The sequence below is a fragment of the Thermobia domestica genome, chromosome 5 (assembly GCF_964235325.1).
Source record: "Thermobia domestica chromosome 5, izTheDome1.hap1.1, whole genome shotgun sequence".
Classification (NCBI taxonomy): domain Eukaryota; kingdom Metazoa; phylum Arthropoda; class Insecta; order Zygentoma; family Lepismatidae; genus Thermobia; species Thermobia domestica.
Window position 1 is genome coordinate 95,281,652 of NC_137458.1, and position 19,069 is coordinate 95,300,720.

The window sequence follows — 19,069 nt, forward strand, 5'->3', positions numbered from 1 at the left end:
AAAGAAATGAAAGAAAGCTACAAAGAGAAGTCTGGCCCAGGATAGACAAGAGTGGAAAGCTGCTTGAAACCAATCGAGAGATGATGAAGCAAAGAACATTTGATATCTTTTTCTTAATAATGCATAACTGTGAAGTCTTCGTGCTAGTAGTTGCATGACTTTTGTTATATTTGTGTTTGTGTGCACACACACACACACACACACACACACACACACACACTTGAAATTTATGAATAGACGTTATTACTACAGTTTGACATTCAAAACTGGCTATTGATAATCCGTTTCTTAAATTTCCAGCGTGCTTTTCGGAGCGCATTTTCAAATTTTCTGCGTTTGTGCGCCACTATTTATGATGTGACGTTCATATTTCGATGGCGCTGTAGTCTATAACCAGTTTTTGGGTTTCGTTTGCACCTGCTAACATGCATTCCTTCTCATTTTACCATTTATTTGTTGCTGTGTAGCCTCATTGTGCATTCAACAAAGAAAAGAGTTCCCCTATAATATTTAAGTTGTGAACAGTGTCTGATTATTATATCCACATATACTGAAATAGGCATGTTAGCTCCTTACCGTAATGCCAAATACTACACATCCAGGTTTCTTCTGTATACTTCCACTATACCTTTAGACTTTCCGGCTTGGCGCTCCCCATATGCAGTCTGAAGTTTTGGGGTTTCATCATTATCTCTGCCATGTGTTTGTATTATTTTGAAGCATGTATGACTCTTTCTGTCTTCTGTAAATAGGAATAATAAGGTGACTATGCGTCATGAGTCTTCAAGAGAAATTTCTTTCGTGTTGCCACAGATTTTTTATACGTACAGAAATTTTAGTCGAAGAATAAGTTTATATGAAGTCAAATGAATTCGATTTGAATGTAACAGAAGATTAGGTCGAATATAGATTTAAAGCTCTTAAATATTATAATTTCTAGAAACTTGTTGGAAGTGGAACTTGAGGGACAAATATAATGACATTAGCACACGGTAGCCACATAACTGTGCATAGAAACTCTGAGTGGCATATATTACCAAGTCGCTGCAACTTTTAGGTGTAGATTTATGCATGTCATAGAATCATATTAAAAATTGTGTTCCATTCTCTGAGCAAAAAATTCAGACGCTACTTAAGGTAATTAAAGTATGTCAAATATATCAAACACACGTAAACGAAACCTCTGACTCGTTTCTGATAGCTTTTTTAGTTCAACATAAATCTTTTTAAGTTGTTCCTGTTTGAAGTGTGTGAGGAATGTCTAAATTAGTACATTCCAACCTTTTCAATATTGCGGCGACTCCCTGTTAATATGTACAATTTTACATGACATTCATTGACACTGTATCAAACCCTTCGGTGTAGGACATCCTTTATCGTGACACCACATGCAACATATTTTTATGTATTCCTCATTATTTAGTCTTACTTTCACGTTTCTGCAGCGTAGAAGTCAACATCTCAATCACACAATTGATGCACAGAACAAAAAGAGGGAAATTTAGTATTATAAAGGTTTTGGTTTTGTTTGTTTAATACTTAGAATTTATAACAATGAATCTTAACGACGGCCTTGATATTGGCATGTGACTTTAAGTTAGAAAGCTTTGGCCTACATTCTTATACGGAATATCGAAAGAATGTTATTTATTTAATAAATAATATATTTGAATCTATTATAAACTTTAGAATTTTCCAAATAACTTCTTAACAGCAACTAGAATTCACTTTTAAGTTTGGATTAAAAAGAAATGTAATATCAGGCCACGAAACTTAAGGTCTGAATCCAGGAATCCTGCTCAGAGTTTGGTTGCCAATGGTGACCGGGAATTTCGCACCCGGCTAAACTTCTAAAAACCGGGAGTAGCAGTATGGTCGTCAATCGATTAAGTACGGATTTAAACTTTGGAGACCTATGAGCGGGTATCGTAAAGTTTTAATTATAACCAGGAAGTTATGATGATGGAATTTTGTAAGTGTTATGTTTGATTCTTATGTGCTTGATAAGGAAATTAGCTCCTAATGATTGTTTATTTTCTTACAGGATGTGCCAAAAGTGACCAAAGTTCCTACATTTGAAGTGTAATGATGCCAAACAAGTTCATTTTGGTCTCCGAATCATACTAATATATCCACGTTTCGTCCATGGTTACAAGATGCCCGAAAAAATCTCTTCTAGCAGCGTCAACATTTGTTAGGAAAGGTCATGGTGTGTTTGCTTCTCAAAGGTGTCAGCAAACTAGGAACCCAGTACGCAGATACCTTAGACATGTGACGTTCGTCATGAATAATTTTCCACACATTGTCTTCGAGGATTAAACACCACTTTCTTCACAGTAGCCTCATTGTCCGTCACGGATGGTCTTCCAGATCGTTCTGTGAGAGACATATGACCAGTTTGGAATGTCCTTTACCACTTTACAGTGGTGTCATAAGATGGACAATCATCGCCATACACAGCCTTCATCTCGTCATGACTTTGTCTGGCATTATTACCCTTCAAATGCAGGAATTTGATTACTTGCACTTTGGTCACTTTTGTCACACCCTGTAAAAAATAAACAATCATTAGGAGCTAATTTCCTTAAGATCATGCACATAAAAACCACACATAATACTGACAAAATTTCATCATATCTTAATAACTTTCTGGTGATAATTAAAACTTTACGATACCCCTTCGTATTTATATTTAGAGAACATGGAATTTAATACTCAAACCAAGAAGTTACGAAATTCGATTTCTGAATTCTGGAAGACATGCTACACGAGGTGATCTTCAGTCTTTTAAGTGGTCCAGTTTACGTTATTTTAAACATAGATGGGAGTATCCATACATTAATGTATGCATTTTATCGCACTAATTTATATAAAAGAGTAAATATTGTTATTTACGTGTTGCGTCGTGGGGTATTGTATTTTTGCTATATTTCGAAAATTTTACTGTTAGCTTATTTATGCAGGCCTATTCTCCGAATTGAACCGGTGCTTAATTTATGGTTTCCTCATGTATTCGGGAGAAAGGATAACTTCTGCACACAAGATCGAAATTTAGTGGATTAATTTGAGTTCCGCAGTTTTTGTTTGTTCGGATATATATATATGTACACAGTACAGTATATAATAAGCCTAATCCCATGACACGACACAGGGATCAATATTTGCTCTTATGCAAGGAGATTTACTTCAGATAATTTTACTGTACATAAATAATTAATAACTGATACTTCGCAGACTACATGGTCTATCATTCATGTTTTGCACCTGTAAGCCTTATCTCACATATTTATTTTCCTTGTAGATCAGAGGATGGGAAAAACAAATTCCACTAGTGATACATGCGAGTTTAAAGATAGAGCTACAATACTGTTCGAAGTACTGTAGGAAGTAAGTACATTAAATATTATTATTATTATAGGTCTTCATGTTTTTACTCCTTAAATTTTTATATTTCGGTAGATGATTTAGATACAAGATATAAATATGATTACTTGCTAATGGATGTTATTGGATACATAAGTGACTGTTTAACCCACCTATGTATCCTGTGATTACTTCCCTTAACCCATTTAAACCCAAATTATTTTTTTGTCGAATTTTATGTTGATTCCTGGCAGATTGGTGAAAATAAAGATAAATAAAATATTTAAATACATTAAGGTTCAGGAAAATGTCATGGACCTCTAATTTGGTAATGTTCCATTTTTGGAACAACGGGCCGGAGAGGGTACAGATTTCTGAAAGAAAATATTTCAACTTCGCCAGGCTAATATACTATTTCGTTAAAATTTCAGGATACAGATCTTGCAAAAAATTGCAATATTCATTAAATACAAAATATACAAATATTAATACATGTAAATATTACCATATCCACATAGTAACAGTTTTTTTTTAACATTATATTTACTTTCCAATACATCACATTCTTACTACTGATGGAAGATAAAAAAGCAATTGGCGTGTAAGGAGACATTACATTTTACACACTTCATTGTTGTGTTACTTTTATACTGTCCACACCTTGATTGTCTTTCGGATTTTACAATGAAATGTCCTTCCTTGTCATATCGCACTTCATTTGTTACTCGTTTGTTGACTGGTCGCACTTGATTCGAAATAGGTCTTCCAATAATTGCACGTTGTCTGTACTTCACCAAATAACTTTGAGCAATTCTGCGTGTGAATCCTAGCAAATCCAAAGCATCTGTCTTGTACATATTCGTCCACCTATACAAGAGCCATGCGTTATTTACACTCACGTTCAAGGGGAAAGTCAGAAGTTGCCAATACCACTTTTTGCCACGGATATTGATTCTGTATTTTGCAATATTTTCGTCTAGACGATCCACACCTCCCATGTATTGATTATACAGCGCAATACAGAATGGCTGATTAATTTTTATAGTTCTCTTTTCAGCTTGACTCCATCGTCTTGCTTTCCCAATAGGATTAACACTAGCCTGATTAGATGCCACTGTGACTACATTGTTGTCATTGTATCGAACAAGAGTACTTCCGGATTCAGTATCGCTTACTTGATCATAGCATCCCCTAGGTTTTTTTTGCTATTTCTTTTACATCAAGTAGTGGAGCTTTTTGAACCCTGTTAACGCGAATAGTGCCGGTTCCATTGTGGCCAAGACTTTTCAGTTCATCAAGTAGAGGTAACGATGTAAAATAGTTGTCAAAAAACAAGTTATAACTATTTTCCTTGGGAAGAGAATCAATAAGGTTCAATACAACTGAGCCGCCCACTCCGAGCTCTGGTTTAGTGTTCCCAGTGGTAGCACCTTGGTATGGGAAACTTTGCACCAAATATCCAAGACGAGAACACAGACGCCATGCCTTGAAACCAAACCTAATTGGTTTCCCGTGCAAGTGTTGCTTAGTTCCGTGGCGACCGTAATATGGTATCATAACTTCGTCGATTGAAAGATTTATATCACCATAATAGTACTTTTCCCATTTTGAATTTAAGAGTGTCCAGAGAGGCCAAATTTTGGCAAACTTATTATCTTTCTCTAACAGAAGATTATCACATACATGGAAGTTCGTCATTATTTGAATAAACCTATTTCTAGACATGGAATTTGCTATCGCTTTATTATGACAATCGTCACTTTGTTCCCAATACATTCTAAGTCGTGGAACTTGGGAGTATCCAGAAACTAATAAAATCCCCAGAAATACTCTAAGCTCTTCAACTGTTACGTTCAAATTTGGATTACCTTTCTGAAACGCGTAAAGGTTCGTTTGATCACATATCAAGAGAAGAACCTCGTTATCATAAAATAACTCAAAAAGCTCTATAGGATTCCAATCTTTTTCCGTGAGGAAACTATTGAGATCCCACTCTTTTTCTGATTTCGCAGGTAAATCAGTGTTTGCCCACTTTCTTCCAAAATCACTACTCTTAGACTTTTTACAAGGATTCTTACATGACCTTGCAGAAGGATCACTTTCATTAGATTTACCAGGTTTTGGAGCTTCTTCATCTAACAAAACCTTACCTATAAATTCTTTTCTCACTGGTCGCTTTGTTTTACCGTAAAAGAAGCTTCTCCCTTAGCGAGCAACTGATTTCTAGAAAGCCTGTCCATATCTGCTTCATCTTCCTCTGCACTATCTTCTTCCGAGAATTCTTTTTCTGGTGGGGTAATAACAATATCTGCTGCGAGAATGTCTTCTTCGGTAGAAAGTATATTGATAAAGTTCGTCAACAGATAAACTGAAAAGAAAAAATAGTATTTGTGGAAACAAATAACATGCATATGTCGTTGTGCAATACACATTTAAAATATAAAACAACATAAAATATTTATTTATTTACAAGCTATTAGATACAGCTCGAGGCAATTTTACATTGGCGCGATCGACATAATGATAACATTGGAGAAGGAAGTGAAAGTAAGGTGGCCAGGGCCTGTAAAACTCTGTAGACTACTAGTGATTCCCCTACAGCAAATATAAAACGAATTAACTATATCATATGCCTTGATCTATGTTCGAAAATTTACTGTTTTTATTTCACTGCAGTAAAGTGATATCAATAATGTTACAAAGTATTATCAAGCATACCCAGCAACTCTTTCTATATATACGTAAATAAATGTACGCTCCAGTAAATGAGCGATAAAGATATCTACAACTCTATTTGGTTGTTATCTTTCAACTGAAAAGCTTATCGCGTGGATAATTGTTCTGTGTGTATATTCCTCTTCCTCCATGAGAACAAATAAATTCCGAACGCAAGCTCAAAATGCCCTCAAAAGCGGCACAAAAATGCCCTCAAAAACGGCACAAGTAAAAATACACTCGTAAAATGTACCGAACAATTATTAATTCAGCAAATAAAATTACCATATTCACTAATTTTATGGATACACTTACGCCCGTTGTTCCAATAACGGAACAAACAAAATGCAATCTTTATGTACCCATTCGGGCCCGCTGTTCCAATATTGGAACATTCAAAATTAAAACCTGTTTTTATTAATATCAATCATAATCAACTGTTGCATTTCGCATACATTTAAAACTTAATATACCTCCTACCCAAATAGTACAGGGTGTCCGAGAAGTCCTTCCCTGATTACAGAAATTGATAACTCAGGCTAGAAATAAGAGAGAAATATGAAACTGGTGTTGAATTGTTTACAAACTATAAAAGTTTTTGTCTGTGTTAGGTTTGTTCTGTTTTACCAAGTCTCAATTTTTTTGTTTTAGGTTTGTAGTACGTAAGTAAGAAGCCCAAGAAGCCATGCCAACCAACCAGGAGAAGGCACAGTGTGTCCTGTGGTACCATGAGACACGATCACCAACCACGGTGCAGAGACAGTTCCAGACAACATTTGGGAGGACTCCACCTGATGTCAAGAGCATTAAAGCCTGGTATGAGAAGTTCACGGACACAGGGTCGGTTGCTGACCTTCCGAGGTCTGGTCGACTAAGAACCTCAGCAGACACGGTGGAGGCTGTGCGACAGTCTTTTCTGAGAAGTCCTAAGAAATCGGTGCGCAGGGTCTCACGTAAATTACAGATGCCAAAAAGCTCTATCCATGACATTTTACACAAACGTTTATTGTTTCGTGCTTACAAAGTGCAACTCGTTCAGGCCTTGTTGCCCGACGACGGTACACGTCGATATGACTTTGCGGTCGAAATGCTATCACGTATTGAGGACGATAATGGTTATCTCAGACGAATTGCCTTTTCCGACGAAGCGACATTCTTTGTCAGTGGAGTAGTGAATCGCCATAATGTACGCATTTGGGGTTCAGAACCCCCCAGGGAGGTCAGGGAGTTCACCAGAGGCAGTCCAAAGGTGAATGTTTGGTGCGCGTTATTGCACGATCGAATTATTGGGCCATTCTTCTTCGCTGAGGATACCATCACATCTGCAGTGTACCTGGATATGTTGCAGCTGTATGCTGTTCCTCAGCTGCTTCAGTATCGGCCCGATGTCGTTTTTCAGCAAGACGGTTTGGACGTCCGTGCCTATCTCGATAGGACATTTCCTGGGCAATGGATTGGTCGTGGTGGACCAACAGCTTGGCCTCCACGCTCTCCTGACATAACCCCATTAGACTTCTTTTTATGGGGTTATGTCAAGGATGAGGTCTACCGAACACGTGTACCAGATCTTGAAACCCTGCAGCAACGAATAACCACAGTCGTTGCATCGATCCCTCCAGTGATGTTGGCTAATGTGTGGATGGAAATTGAATATCGCCTAGATGTGCTACGTGCTACCAAGGATGCTCATGTGGAAGTGTACTGATGTGACCAAAACTTTTATAGTTTGTAAACAATTCAACACCAGTTTCATATTTCTATCTTATTTCTAGCCTGAGTTATCAATTTCTGTAATCAGAGAAGGACTTCTCGGACACCCTGTATTATATGCTTAGAAAGTTCATAAATGTACATAAGTTTACTTACCTCCTTTGAGACGCCATAATTTTTTCTTGTTCAATGAAACTACAGTCGACTATTCACATCGCTCGCGCCAATTTAAGACAAAGAAACATCGTCTGCTAAACCAGTGGTGGCAAATCAAAAGATCAATACAAAAATTATCACTTTTATTCACGAAATAGGAAAAATAAAAATAAAATTAAAAATGTTCCATTTTTGAAACAACGGGTTCAAATGAGTTAAATTAGTGAATTATGTCAGTTATTGTAACCTTCCTCAGCATCAATTCCTTAAAGCTTGATTCATTACATAACCATTGTTTCTTTCGTGTATGTCTTGTAATTATTCCCTTCTAGGACCTTTTGTTGATACCGTATTTTTTTTTAATGTGCTTTTGTTTTTCGTAATCCCTCTTATTTGAATGCAGAGAAGAAAATAAAGCGGGAAGAGGGGGCGGGAGTAGTCCACCTGTAACAAATTTCTGTTACTTTTCTTCATGATATAAAATTTATTGTGTGTTCTTCTACACAGGCACTTATTTCGTGTTGTGTTTTTTCGTAAGGGGTAACTACAGAAGAGAGAGAGATCTCCATCAACATCTAGACATAGTTGAACTAGTTAAGAAAAATGAATGTGATTGGTATATTCTGAAAAATGGAAGAAATCCACATGGGGGTTCATGACAGTTCTCAAGTCCCAAAGTTCGCTCATAAAAAATGGACTTCTTTGTCTTTTATCTTTGAAAAATTGCTTGGCACAGAAACTAAATTAAGAATCAACTTTGCTGTGAAATATGGCACTAATTTTGAGAATTCTTTGCCCATGTACACTCATGTCCAAAATGATTGTCGCATATCTATAACTGTCTTCTTGTAAGAATATAATTTGATAATGATGTTGCAGAGCACTTTTAATACTGATACTGTGTGTATAATTGGGAAATGTATATTTGTGGTAAATTTCATAGGAAAAGAATTATAAATACGAAAATTAGAATGAGTAAGACAAAATGTTGCTAAATGGACAAGAAAATCTTATTTTCGCTTTATTGTTCTTATTTACGGCTCTTTTGACATGAAATTTTCCACACACATGTCTTTGCCGATTATACACATACTAACATTATAAGAAATACCAGGCGAATTCGTTATCAAATTATATTCCTAGAACAACATATTTATAGACATGCGACAATAATTTTGGACAAGAGTGTACATTACAATGAAAAGTTGACTACGTCAGGGGTGTGCGAAGTTTACTATTAATGTATAAAATCCTGCGTAGGAATATTCATGAGGATCATTTCCACCAAAGTAAAATGGTCGTATAAGAACCAGAGGAACGTAACTCCATTTTTGTAGGTTTACAGGAGGGGAGGAGTTTTTTTTTTCCCCAAACAAATGTTGTTTTAATAAGATGGTAAACACATTATTGCATAGCAGACAAGTCAATGACAGTCAACTTCAATAACATGAAGTGGGGCTTTCAAAATTATGTTCTTAATCTAAGGAAACAAAATTCCATTCTTTGAGTTACGTTCCTTTGGTTGTCATATGACGATATTAGGGATTCCAGGGCCATGAACTGTCTACATCTGGCCTGTCAAGGCAATTATTTGGTCTAGGAATTAATTCGTGCGGGTGGACAAGAGATGGCGCACCGAACGGAGTGTCCCACAGTCCGTGTATCCACACATGTGTTGCAAACCCCTGTCATCGCGTATCGTTCGTAGTATAGGGCAGTGGATTAAAGCGTCAACAACACCAGTTTGTAGTTAAGTGAACATGGCGCAATTTGTGCCTGATAAAGTGTTTTTGCGGGGTGTCCTGCTGCATTACTTTAACATGCAGAAAAGTGCGACTGAAAGTCATCGTATTTTGGTGGAAGTGTATGGTGACCATGCTCTAGCTGAGCGAACGTGTCAGAAGTGGTTTGCACGGTTTAGAAGTGGTGATTTCGGCTTGGCAGACCAAGAGCGAGCTGGACAGCCAAAAAAATTTCAAGACGAGGAATTGACAGCATTGCTCGAGCAGGATTCGTGTCAAACGCAGGAACAACTTGCAGCAGCATTAGGCGTTGATCAAACAACAGTCTCCAAACGCTTGAAAGCCATGGGAATGATTCAAAAGATGTCACATTGGGTTCCACATGAATTGAAAGACAGAGACGTTGAAAGACGAAAAACCATTTGCGAATTGCTGCTTCAACGACAGAGCAGAAAGGGGTTTCTGCATCGAATTATTACGGGTGATGAGAAGTGGATCCATTACGAGAACCCTAAACGAAAAAAGGCCTGGGTGAAACCAGGTGAACCAGGTCCATCACAAGCAAAACGAGATATTCACTGTGCAAAGGTTATGCTGTGCATATGGTGGGATATGAAAGGTGTGGTGTACTATGAGCTGCTGCAACCGGGTGAAACTATGAATGGAGAACGTTATCGACGACAATTAATGCGTTTGAAGCAAGCTCTGGCCAGAACACGACCAGAATGGGAGAACAGACATGATAAACTTATTGTTGAACATGATAACGCTCGCCCACATGTCGCAAAACCGGTCAAAACCTATTTAGAAAATGTCGGATGGGAAGTTTTACCCCACCCGCCGTATTCACCAGATGTTGCTCCTTCGGACTACTACTTGTTCGATTGCATGAACAACGATTTGATTGGACAGCGGTTTACTTCTTCAGAAGATATCGAAACATGGGTCTCTGACTGGATCGCTTCCAAGGATGAGGACTTCTTTCGCCACGGAATCCGTACATTGCCTGACAGATGGGCGAAAGTGGTGGCTAGCGATGGACAATATTTTTCTTAAGGTATTTATGTATTTTGTGTTTGTACTACAGCTTCAATGTGTGCGTACCAACCGCACGAATTAATTCCTAGACCAAATACAAGAAACTGAATATCATATAGACCATGTTAAAGTACTTCAATCTTGTTCCATAAACATTGACAGAAATGTATTTGAAGTCATTTTCATTAGGATAGGAGATCCCACACTTAATATTGATAAAGGTAACTTAAGTCATAAATGAAGTGACATCATCGGTAAATGTAGGAAAGGAACAGAATAAGAATTGTGTACGTCATTTTATTTTCCACGTTACATAAGAATCTACATAGTAAATTTTTATATAAATTAATTTTGTGTCTGGATTTCCCCATACTTGATGCGTTTATACGGCAATATAGTAATTTGTTTTCTTAGTTTAAGTTAACTGAAGCGAAACAAAATAGGTGGCAAAAATCAACGCAACAGAGTAGACTTGGTAATTCAATTTTATGTGTACACATGTAATAATATAATTTCATTTGTAAGAAGATATTTCAGGGTGTCTATCGGTCACGAAAGTCATGAAAACTCACGAAATCAGAAAACGGTCATGAAAGTCAAGAAATTTAGCTTTTAGGTCACGATTTTTTTATATGTACAAATGTAAGTACAGGCTGGAAAATTTTGGATCCATAAAACGTCAAAATTCACCACAAAATTTTTCTTTGGTCGGCTTTAGACGCTATCAAATCGCAAACAAAGCAAGCTTTCTATCGCATACATGAAAATTCGCACCCGAATTCGCTCTTGAGAATATTACGAAATTTTATGGCTTGGTAAAGAAAATGTCATGAAATTTCATTTTGGAATTTTAGTAGACGTCCTGTATTTGGAAGTTGAAAAATCTGTATAGGAAATAAGAGCTTGCAGTGTTTGTCAGGTTCTGTTTGGAAGAACATACAGTATTTTTTTAAATAACATTAGTAAAATTCACAAGAATGAGGTAAAAGTGAATAACCACTTTGTTGTTTTTTTCCCTGAATTTTAATTCGGTTCCGCAGAAAGTTCTGCATGAAATAAAAACGGTTATTTAAAAAAAAAATCTACGGTAACAACAAAAAATTCCAGAGAAAATAAGTGCTACAGTAACAAGAAAGGAAAAGGGTTATAAGGTTGTTTAGATTATTATTTTTTTTTTCTCAAAAGTTTCTACAGGGAAACAACTTCTAGGTATATTGGTTACGTAACTGATCAAGATTTACAAGAATTTGTGCTGAAAAAGATTTCAGGGATAACCGACATAATTTACTAATTCAGGAAAAGTGGTCACGGAATACAGAGACTGGTTAAATAAACATTCACTTACGTAAATATGATATTTATAAATCTTTACCTACTGTGGGTCATTTATATATTTTCATGTAACAATACAGTTAATGGGAGAGAAACTCAGTGTCCAGCCAGGTCCATTAGTTTCAGTTTTTCGTCCTTACCTCAATCAAGAATTACTAATAAAACTTTCAGTTCAAAGTTTTGAAGCAATACTACTACCAATGGAATCAAATAATTTGAGGAACCCTAATAAATAAGGCGTTGGGTATTCCATCTTTGCTTTATTTTTTTCTAAATAACGTTTCAAAGCTAGTCATATGCCATTGAAATGTTAGAATGAAGTGAAACACGGATGGGATGCCATATATATCTTATTTATTGAATTACAGACATCTCTGTGAAGACCATAGAAAGAATTTCTCCCACGTGGTTTTTGGATGTCCGTCCATTTATGCAACAGGACGACTTCTGGAAGCCAGGTTGTTCATCATAACAAGATCAAATTTTAGATCAGGACACGAAATTTCAGGTCTAAATCTAGTAGCTGGATCATAGAATTTGGTCGCCATTTTTTCGAATACAAAATCAAGTTCAGATACTTTCCGCCAAACTCAAATATTTGGTCGCCAATGGTGACCGGAAATTTCGGGCTTTGTTTTAGATATAACATTTATGCAAGATTTTATAGGGCTGTTTTTTCCTCTGAATTGATAATTCTCTCTCTCTCATACACACACACATATGTTTCAATTTTGATCCTAAAATTACTTAATGAAATAGTGAGATGAATATCAACTAATAATAATGATAGTGCAACATTCACTTAAGCATCTGAGTAACATTCCAGTCTACACGTTTCAGCGATACATTTTCATCATCAGGTTTTTTATAATCTAGTTGCTTGAGGAATACATTTTTGATAAATCACCATCTTGATAGAAATATGGGTGAGGGTTAGCTAAGCATTTCTTTTGTATTTCTTTGCTTTATAACCTATGTCTTTCTATTTTTCTGTATCTAGACTAGAAGTGAAGAAAATACATGGCCAGAATCTACAAGTCTGTATACATGCAATGGAAATAACTTTTTTTCTTTCTTTCTTTTTGGCGCGGTGACTTATAACGTGTCGTCGTTTTATTTACTTGAAATCTGGATACAGGTAATGGAAAACAGGTTATAAATGTTGTGGAATGTTTTTCCTATATATTTCCTATCTCTGTTTTGAGTTTGTATATATTTTCTATCTCGATTAATTCTACTCGTTCATTACTGTGTACCACTTGAGTCTATTGTCTAGGGACCACAATACTTCCTCCTGAAAATAACCCGTAAGATTCTCAATGTAAAATCTCAATATAATATCTACGTATTTATGTCTATACGACCATATAAAAAGTATATTGTTATAGTTTACGGGAAAAGTGAACTGTAACAATTTCTTAACTCAGGTTCAGGGGTGCTTATGTGTTTATACTCAAACTCGGAGTAGAATGGGAATTGATAAATATTTATTAATTATTTCTTTCCACTTACTGTATATAGGATGGCTTGACTAGATTAGCGACTGAAGGGACCAAACCTTAATCCCTCTTATTTTTGGGCATTACTAAATAATTTTATCACTCTAAGAATTATCTTCCTATCTTTTCAACTACATTTTACTAGTTGTGAACCTCCTATCGTCTAGATACATCAAATTGCTTTTATTATTGTCTCTCCACTCTAGAAACAGAGAATCCGAGCTCCTTAAATTTCAAAGGTAGTTGCCATTACTCAGGCAACTCCGTGGCCTATTGCCGTACTTCTTGGTTTCCTCACTTAGAAAAACAAATAATTTGAGATTTAGCTAAACTAATAGGATAGGTAAACACAGGATAAAGAATTACTTCAGTCATTCATAAAGCTTCTGCGTATCTCTCAAAACAGTGGGACTTTAGGTAAAAGCTGTTCTTACACTCCTCCTATAGAAGTTGTACACCATAAAGTTCTGACAAGGAAAAGAAACTTAAACATTTGACCCATCTGATTCATGGATTCAACTATGGTTCACTATTGTTAACTTGCTTGACCTTCACTATTAGTTCAAAGAAATGTCACTCTGCTGCACTCTTAAACACAAACAAATTAAGTAAAGACCCAGGCTAGTCAGCATTCAAGCTTCCTTTAGATCAGTAACTAAGAGAATAAAGCCCATCTGTTCCTAACATTTGGGCCGACTTATACTCTTGGAAATCCAGAGCCGTTCACGAACCGTGCAGACCTCCCAGCTTCTTGAAATTGGACGTAATTGTCCCAACCTTGACACTAGTAACAGTGTTTTCTCCAGAGAGGCTTATACCCATTCATGAAGCACCTACAAGTGACTAATTAGTCGAACATTGACCAAATACTAATCCGAGAGTAACCAGCCCTTCGTTGATTTAGGCACGGTGACCATGCCAAATTTGGAAAGCAAACTTAGGAACCTATATATAAAGACCTGGAAGATTCTACTGACGTAAGGAACACTCCTTGAAGAAAACAGAACAACTAGTTTCTATCAGGATTTCTCAATGGTGGGCTGAATATAAACCTTACATTGTTGTATATCTTGAAGCTAAACTTATATAGAAAGCTAAAAGAGAAATATCAAATTAAAGATATATAACAATCACAGCAACACTAAATCCGTAAATATATATGTTTATATAGGCTTAAGTCCAAATCTGAAAACTAATTATACTGAATTAAAATATACATTAGAATATACGAAGGGAAACGCAGTGATGATGATGAAAATTTATCGCTAAACGTCTTTGACTGTCTTGTCACAAGGGGAGAGTTAAACATTCGTTCTTGTTAATCTTGTTCACATTCCATTATGAATTTCTTAATATGGAATCTAGGAAAATCCGGGAGTAGTAGTTTACTGGCGAGAATAATTTTTTTAAACGATCATATTAAAAAATATTTTTATGATCGTGTTTATATTCTATATAGAAAGATATTCATTAAAACACAACAAATCTGTAAAAGCATCGTACGTTGGTGGACTAATGGCAATATTTCGGAAGCAACTCTTTCCTAACTCAGACCGAAAAACAAGTATATCGAGGTATCTGGTAATCCTTCAGTCCATCATGTTCACAATGTTCCGGGTCATGAATAGTTCAAGTCTGACATTATAGTGACTTCAGTGCATACATACATGTTGCAGTAAAATTTGTTTTTTGTGTGTAGAAACCAGAAAATGGTAAACATGATGAATTAAAAGAATTACCAGAGATACGAAGATTTGTTTTTCGGCTTGAATTTGGAAGCAATTGCTTTCGAAACATTGCTTCTATTTTGTCAACATACAGACGTTTTGAAAGTAAACTGTGCTTGTGACTGTGTTCTCTCTGCTGTAAGTCGTAAGGATTTCATTACTAATATTGCATATGGCATGTTTCATTATTCATTTTTTTATTTTTAATTAATTAATTAATTAATTTTTTAAGTATTTCTGATCAACATGCAGAATAGAATTTAACTGAATTTTTAGAATAAAATTCTAATTGTGCTATTGCAGAATGTGATAAGTGTCACAATTGAATGAGAAACTTGGTAATTATCCGTGCCTTGTACGTATTTTTTGTACTTACTTGGTTTTCTTGATTTATTGAAAGAATAAAGAAAGTCTACATAAAACGAAGTATATATTGTAGTTGCAAGCAAAATTAAGGAACAGCAAAGAGTTTCGTAATAATAGAGTAAATATATGTGCTATAACTTTTTTCGAAAACTGATAATAATTATCTCAAAAATTGTTAGTAATGTTTTAACGCTTAGCTTTTGTTTACAGGTCTTGAAACTCGGAAGAACGTATTCAGCTATTTTATTAATGGAAGAGACTATACAATCAGATCACAGACGAACTTTTCATAATCCTAACAATGATAGAAAACATTTTATGTTAGGTAAAAGTAACAGCGATAGTGGAGTTAGTGAAGATCCTAATTTTGTGACTGTGACAGTAACTGTAGACCCACTTCAGTTTGTTGAATGCATCACTAATATTAAGAAAGAAATACAGAACGAAGATTCTAATATTTCTGACCAACATAGTTTTAGTTCTCGAGGTGTTAATGTAGCACAGGACCTTGACTCCTTAGTGAAGCAAAAGTTTATTGCAGAATATCAGAATTTGGATGATGGCGTCATAGAAGAAGTAGTAAACGGTTGTCCCGACGAGAATCCACAGAAGGAAGACATCAGGAATGTAACTAACAAAGGACAGTGTCAACAGTTAACTGGTAACATAATAGGGTATGGAAAGTGTACTTTTATTTTAGACTGTTAATAATTCGTTCATATTATTTCTTGTGCTACTAGAATATATTTCCGTTTTCCTATAAGGTAAATGTAGCAGATATTTCGTGCATAATTTAGAGCTTGTAGTATACTTGACGTTTTCAGCATTATATCAGTACAAAGTAAGAAATTGGATTTACGTAAATTTTTATTGACTCCGCAAATTCATTATTAACAGAGGACATTTACTGCATTCGTCTTTATCCTAAGCGTTTGACAGCAGTATGTCAGACAATTAATTGGTAATACGTGACTTCAAAATGGTGACCAGATGCTGTTTGTAGCACACAACCCCTTAGGTAGACGTAACTACGTTTGTAAGGAAGAGATGGCAGTTTTGCAAGTCTTTCAATTTACACGATGCCCTAAAAAAGGCTACTTCTCACAGTACGGCGTGTATTCACACGGCAGTGACCCTTTGTATAGTATTCGTAAAGTCGTCTTAATAAGAACACATAAAAGTACTGTGTCACACGAGAAAAGATTTTCACAAAGGATGGCCATTTCCGGAATTTTTACTTTCCGAAATTCGGAAAGTAAAATCGGAAAAAATCCGGAATATTTCCGAAATCAGGAAAATGAAATTTCCGATTCTGGAAAATAAATTATCCGGATTCAGGAAAGTTTTGGTCATCCCTAGTTTTCACGTACTCACTGAGCAAATGTCGGAGTCTGAGCGCAGAAGAAACACCCTGCCTGATTGGTTTTATCGAGAAACAGCTCCAGAGCTCCGCCTTGTTCCGCACTATCGTCCACATCCGGATTTGAATTCAGGGTGTGCAGCACGACATCATCAAAAAATATGACACATCTGCGCATCGAACAGAAAAAGGAAATAATTAATTGGAAGGAACGTAAACATACAAAAAAAGAAAAAAAATCGGCGGGAAATCAAAACAAAACTTAGGACTTTTGTCTATTTATACGCAATGAAGCGATAAAAATCAGTTAATTTAGAAGGCACTTAATACATAAATAACACGTAATCAGTGCTTATTTAGGTATTTTGGATACTACCATGAATGTATACGCCCATACAGCTAAAGGGAAAATAAATAAATAAATAATAATAAAAAAAATAACATTGTTAACATTCGAAAATCAACGGTTTAGCGAAACTTCAAGGCATTTTCGGCAAATTAACGAGTAGACCTAAAAACCTCTCAAATTTTGTGTGAACTTAGTGCCACTACTCATCAAAAATCGGGGAAAAAAATTGGTCCACCCTAATGTATATTAATTATGTATATAGGTATGCAAAACAAACTAATTTACTTTATAAAATGTTTCTCTTCTACCAAATAGCCGAATAAGGCAAAAAGAGAAATGGGTTCTGAAAACTCCGTACTTAAAATTCCATGACTTCGCAAGATTTTTTCAGCTTTTCATGAAATTCCCTGAGCTTTCTAGAGCTGCTTATGAGTAAGCTGAATACCCTGACTTTTTCAGGTCTGTGGGAACCCTGTGTATGTACTGTATAGTAGGTTACCACCTGATCGACTTACCGGGCAATCGTAACCAAAGTCAGTCAACGACTAACTGTATAGCGAAAGAATTTTTTTTTCTTTTTTTTAAGCCGGTGTAGTCACCAGTCAAACGTCCTCCCGGCTGTCTAGTGGCTAGCGCGCGTGCCTTTGGGGCACGTAGCCCTAAGGCTCGATTCCCGGTGAAGAGCATACGGACTGTAGGTTCACTCGCATGTAGCCTCGGTACTGAAAATGAACAATAGACTTTTTAACTAGTCAACAAAAGTTAGTGTCACACACAATATATAACCCTAAATTAATTGTAAGATTTAAGTAAACCAAACTTACATTACATATGTAAGCTAAACACTTATCCAAATTCTATTACTGAAGATTTTTCAAGTTATTTTTATGTAATTTTGTGTTTTAATTATGTCCTTTCAAATACCTTTTTAAACTTTTAATTTAACATTGTGCCTGTCGTTTTGAGCTGTTTATTTTGCCACGAATTACGTTTTTCTTATTTAAGAAAGAAATTACGAACCCAGAACATATTAGACACGGAACGCAAGGAGAAAATCATAATATTAAGATGTATATTTTTTATAACTCGTTTTCCTCATTTTAAAACTACTTGCTACTGTATTCGAGCTGATTAAGGATTGATAATCATAAATTCAAGAGTGAATATTATATCTCAAAGTAACAAACCTTGAAGATAAGAAATATTGGCAGAGATAACCGATAATAGCACAAAATTTTTAACACCTGCAGTCTTTAGGAAACTACTTGTAAGTAAAATGAGTTATTTTGAAAAGATTCTTTGTAATGAATAATCGACTTAGGAATGTATATAACCCGGGCGAAAGAATTAGCCGTCTCTCAAGAAAAAGGCCATTTAAGGAATCAGGAATTCATATGCTCTTCTATAGATATCCAAAAATGCTCTATCGGAGTTCGACTATACAAACCTTACAAAGAGAAAATCGATAGCATGAAATAAGACGTACCTGGCATATCAGAAGTAGTCTCAGCAGCAGCCATAACATGTCTCCAGTGTTTAGATAGACTATAGGTTCTATAGTGGTAGAACCAAGTGGAGCGTGAGCCAAAGAATTCAGTCGTCTAGGTTTCGAAACCGTCGTCCCCGTAGATGGTTGTCTATCGAGCGAGTGGAAAAAATGGTAATCTGATGGTGCGTTGTCATGGAACATGAGACGCATTAGCCTTTCCCAG

At 35.8% G+C, this 19,069-nt stretch overlaps 1 protein-coding gene across 3 annotated transcripts in view; it reads left to right on the top strand.

Annotated features, from left to right (window-relative positions):
- Positions 1 to 19,069, top strand: part of LOC145686009 (uncharacterized) — a 44,500-nt gene that overhangs the window by 14,792 nt on the left and 10,639 nt on the right. For all 3 annotated transcript variants that reach the window (XM_081758844.1, XM_081758846.1, XM_081758847.1), the window contains 2 exons: positions 3,302 to 3,387; positions 15,859 to 16,322. In XM_081758844.1, the coding sequence (XP_081614970.1) occupies positions 15,898 to 16,322 (425 nt within the window). In that variant the 5' untranslated portion in view covers positions 3,302 to 3,387; positions 15,859 to 15,897. The remainder of the gene's footprint in view (positions 1 to 3,301; positions 3,388 to 15,858; positions 16,323 to 19,069) is intronic.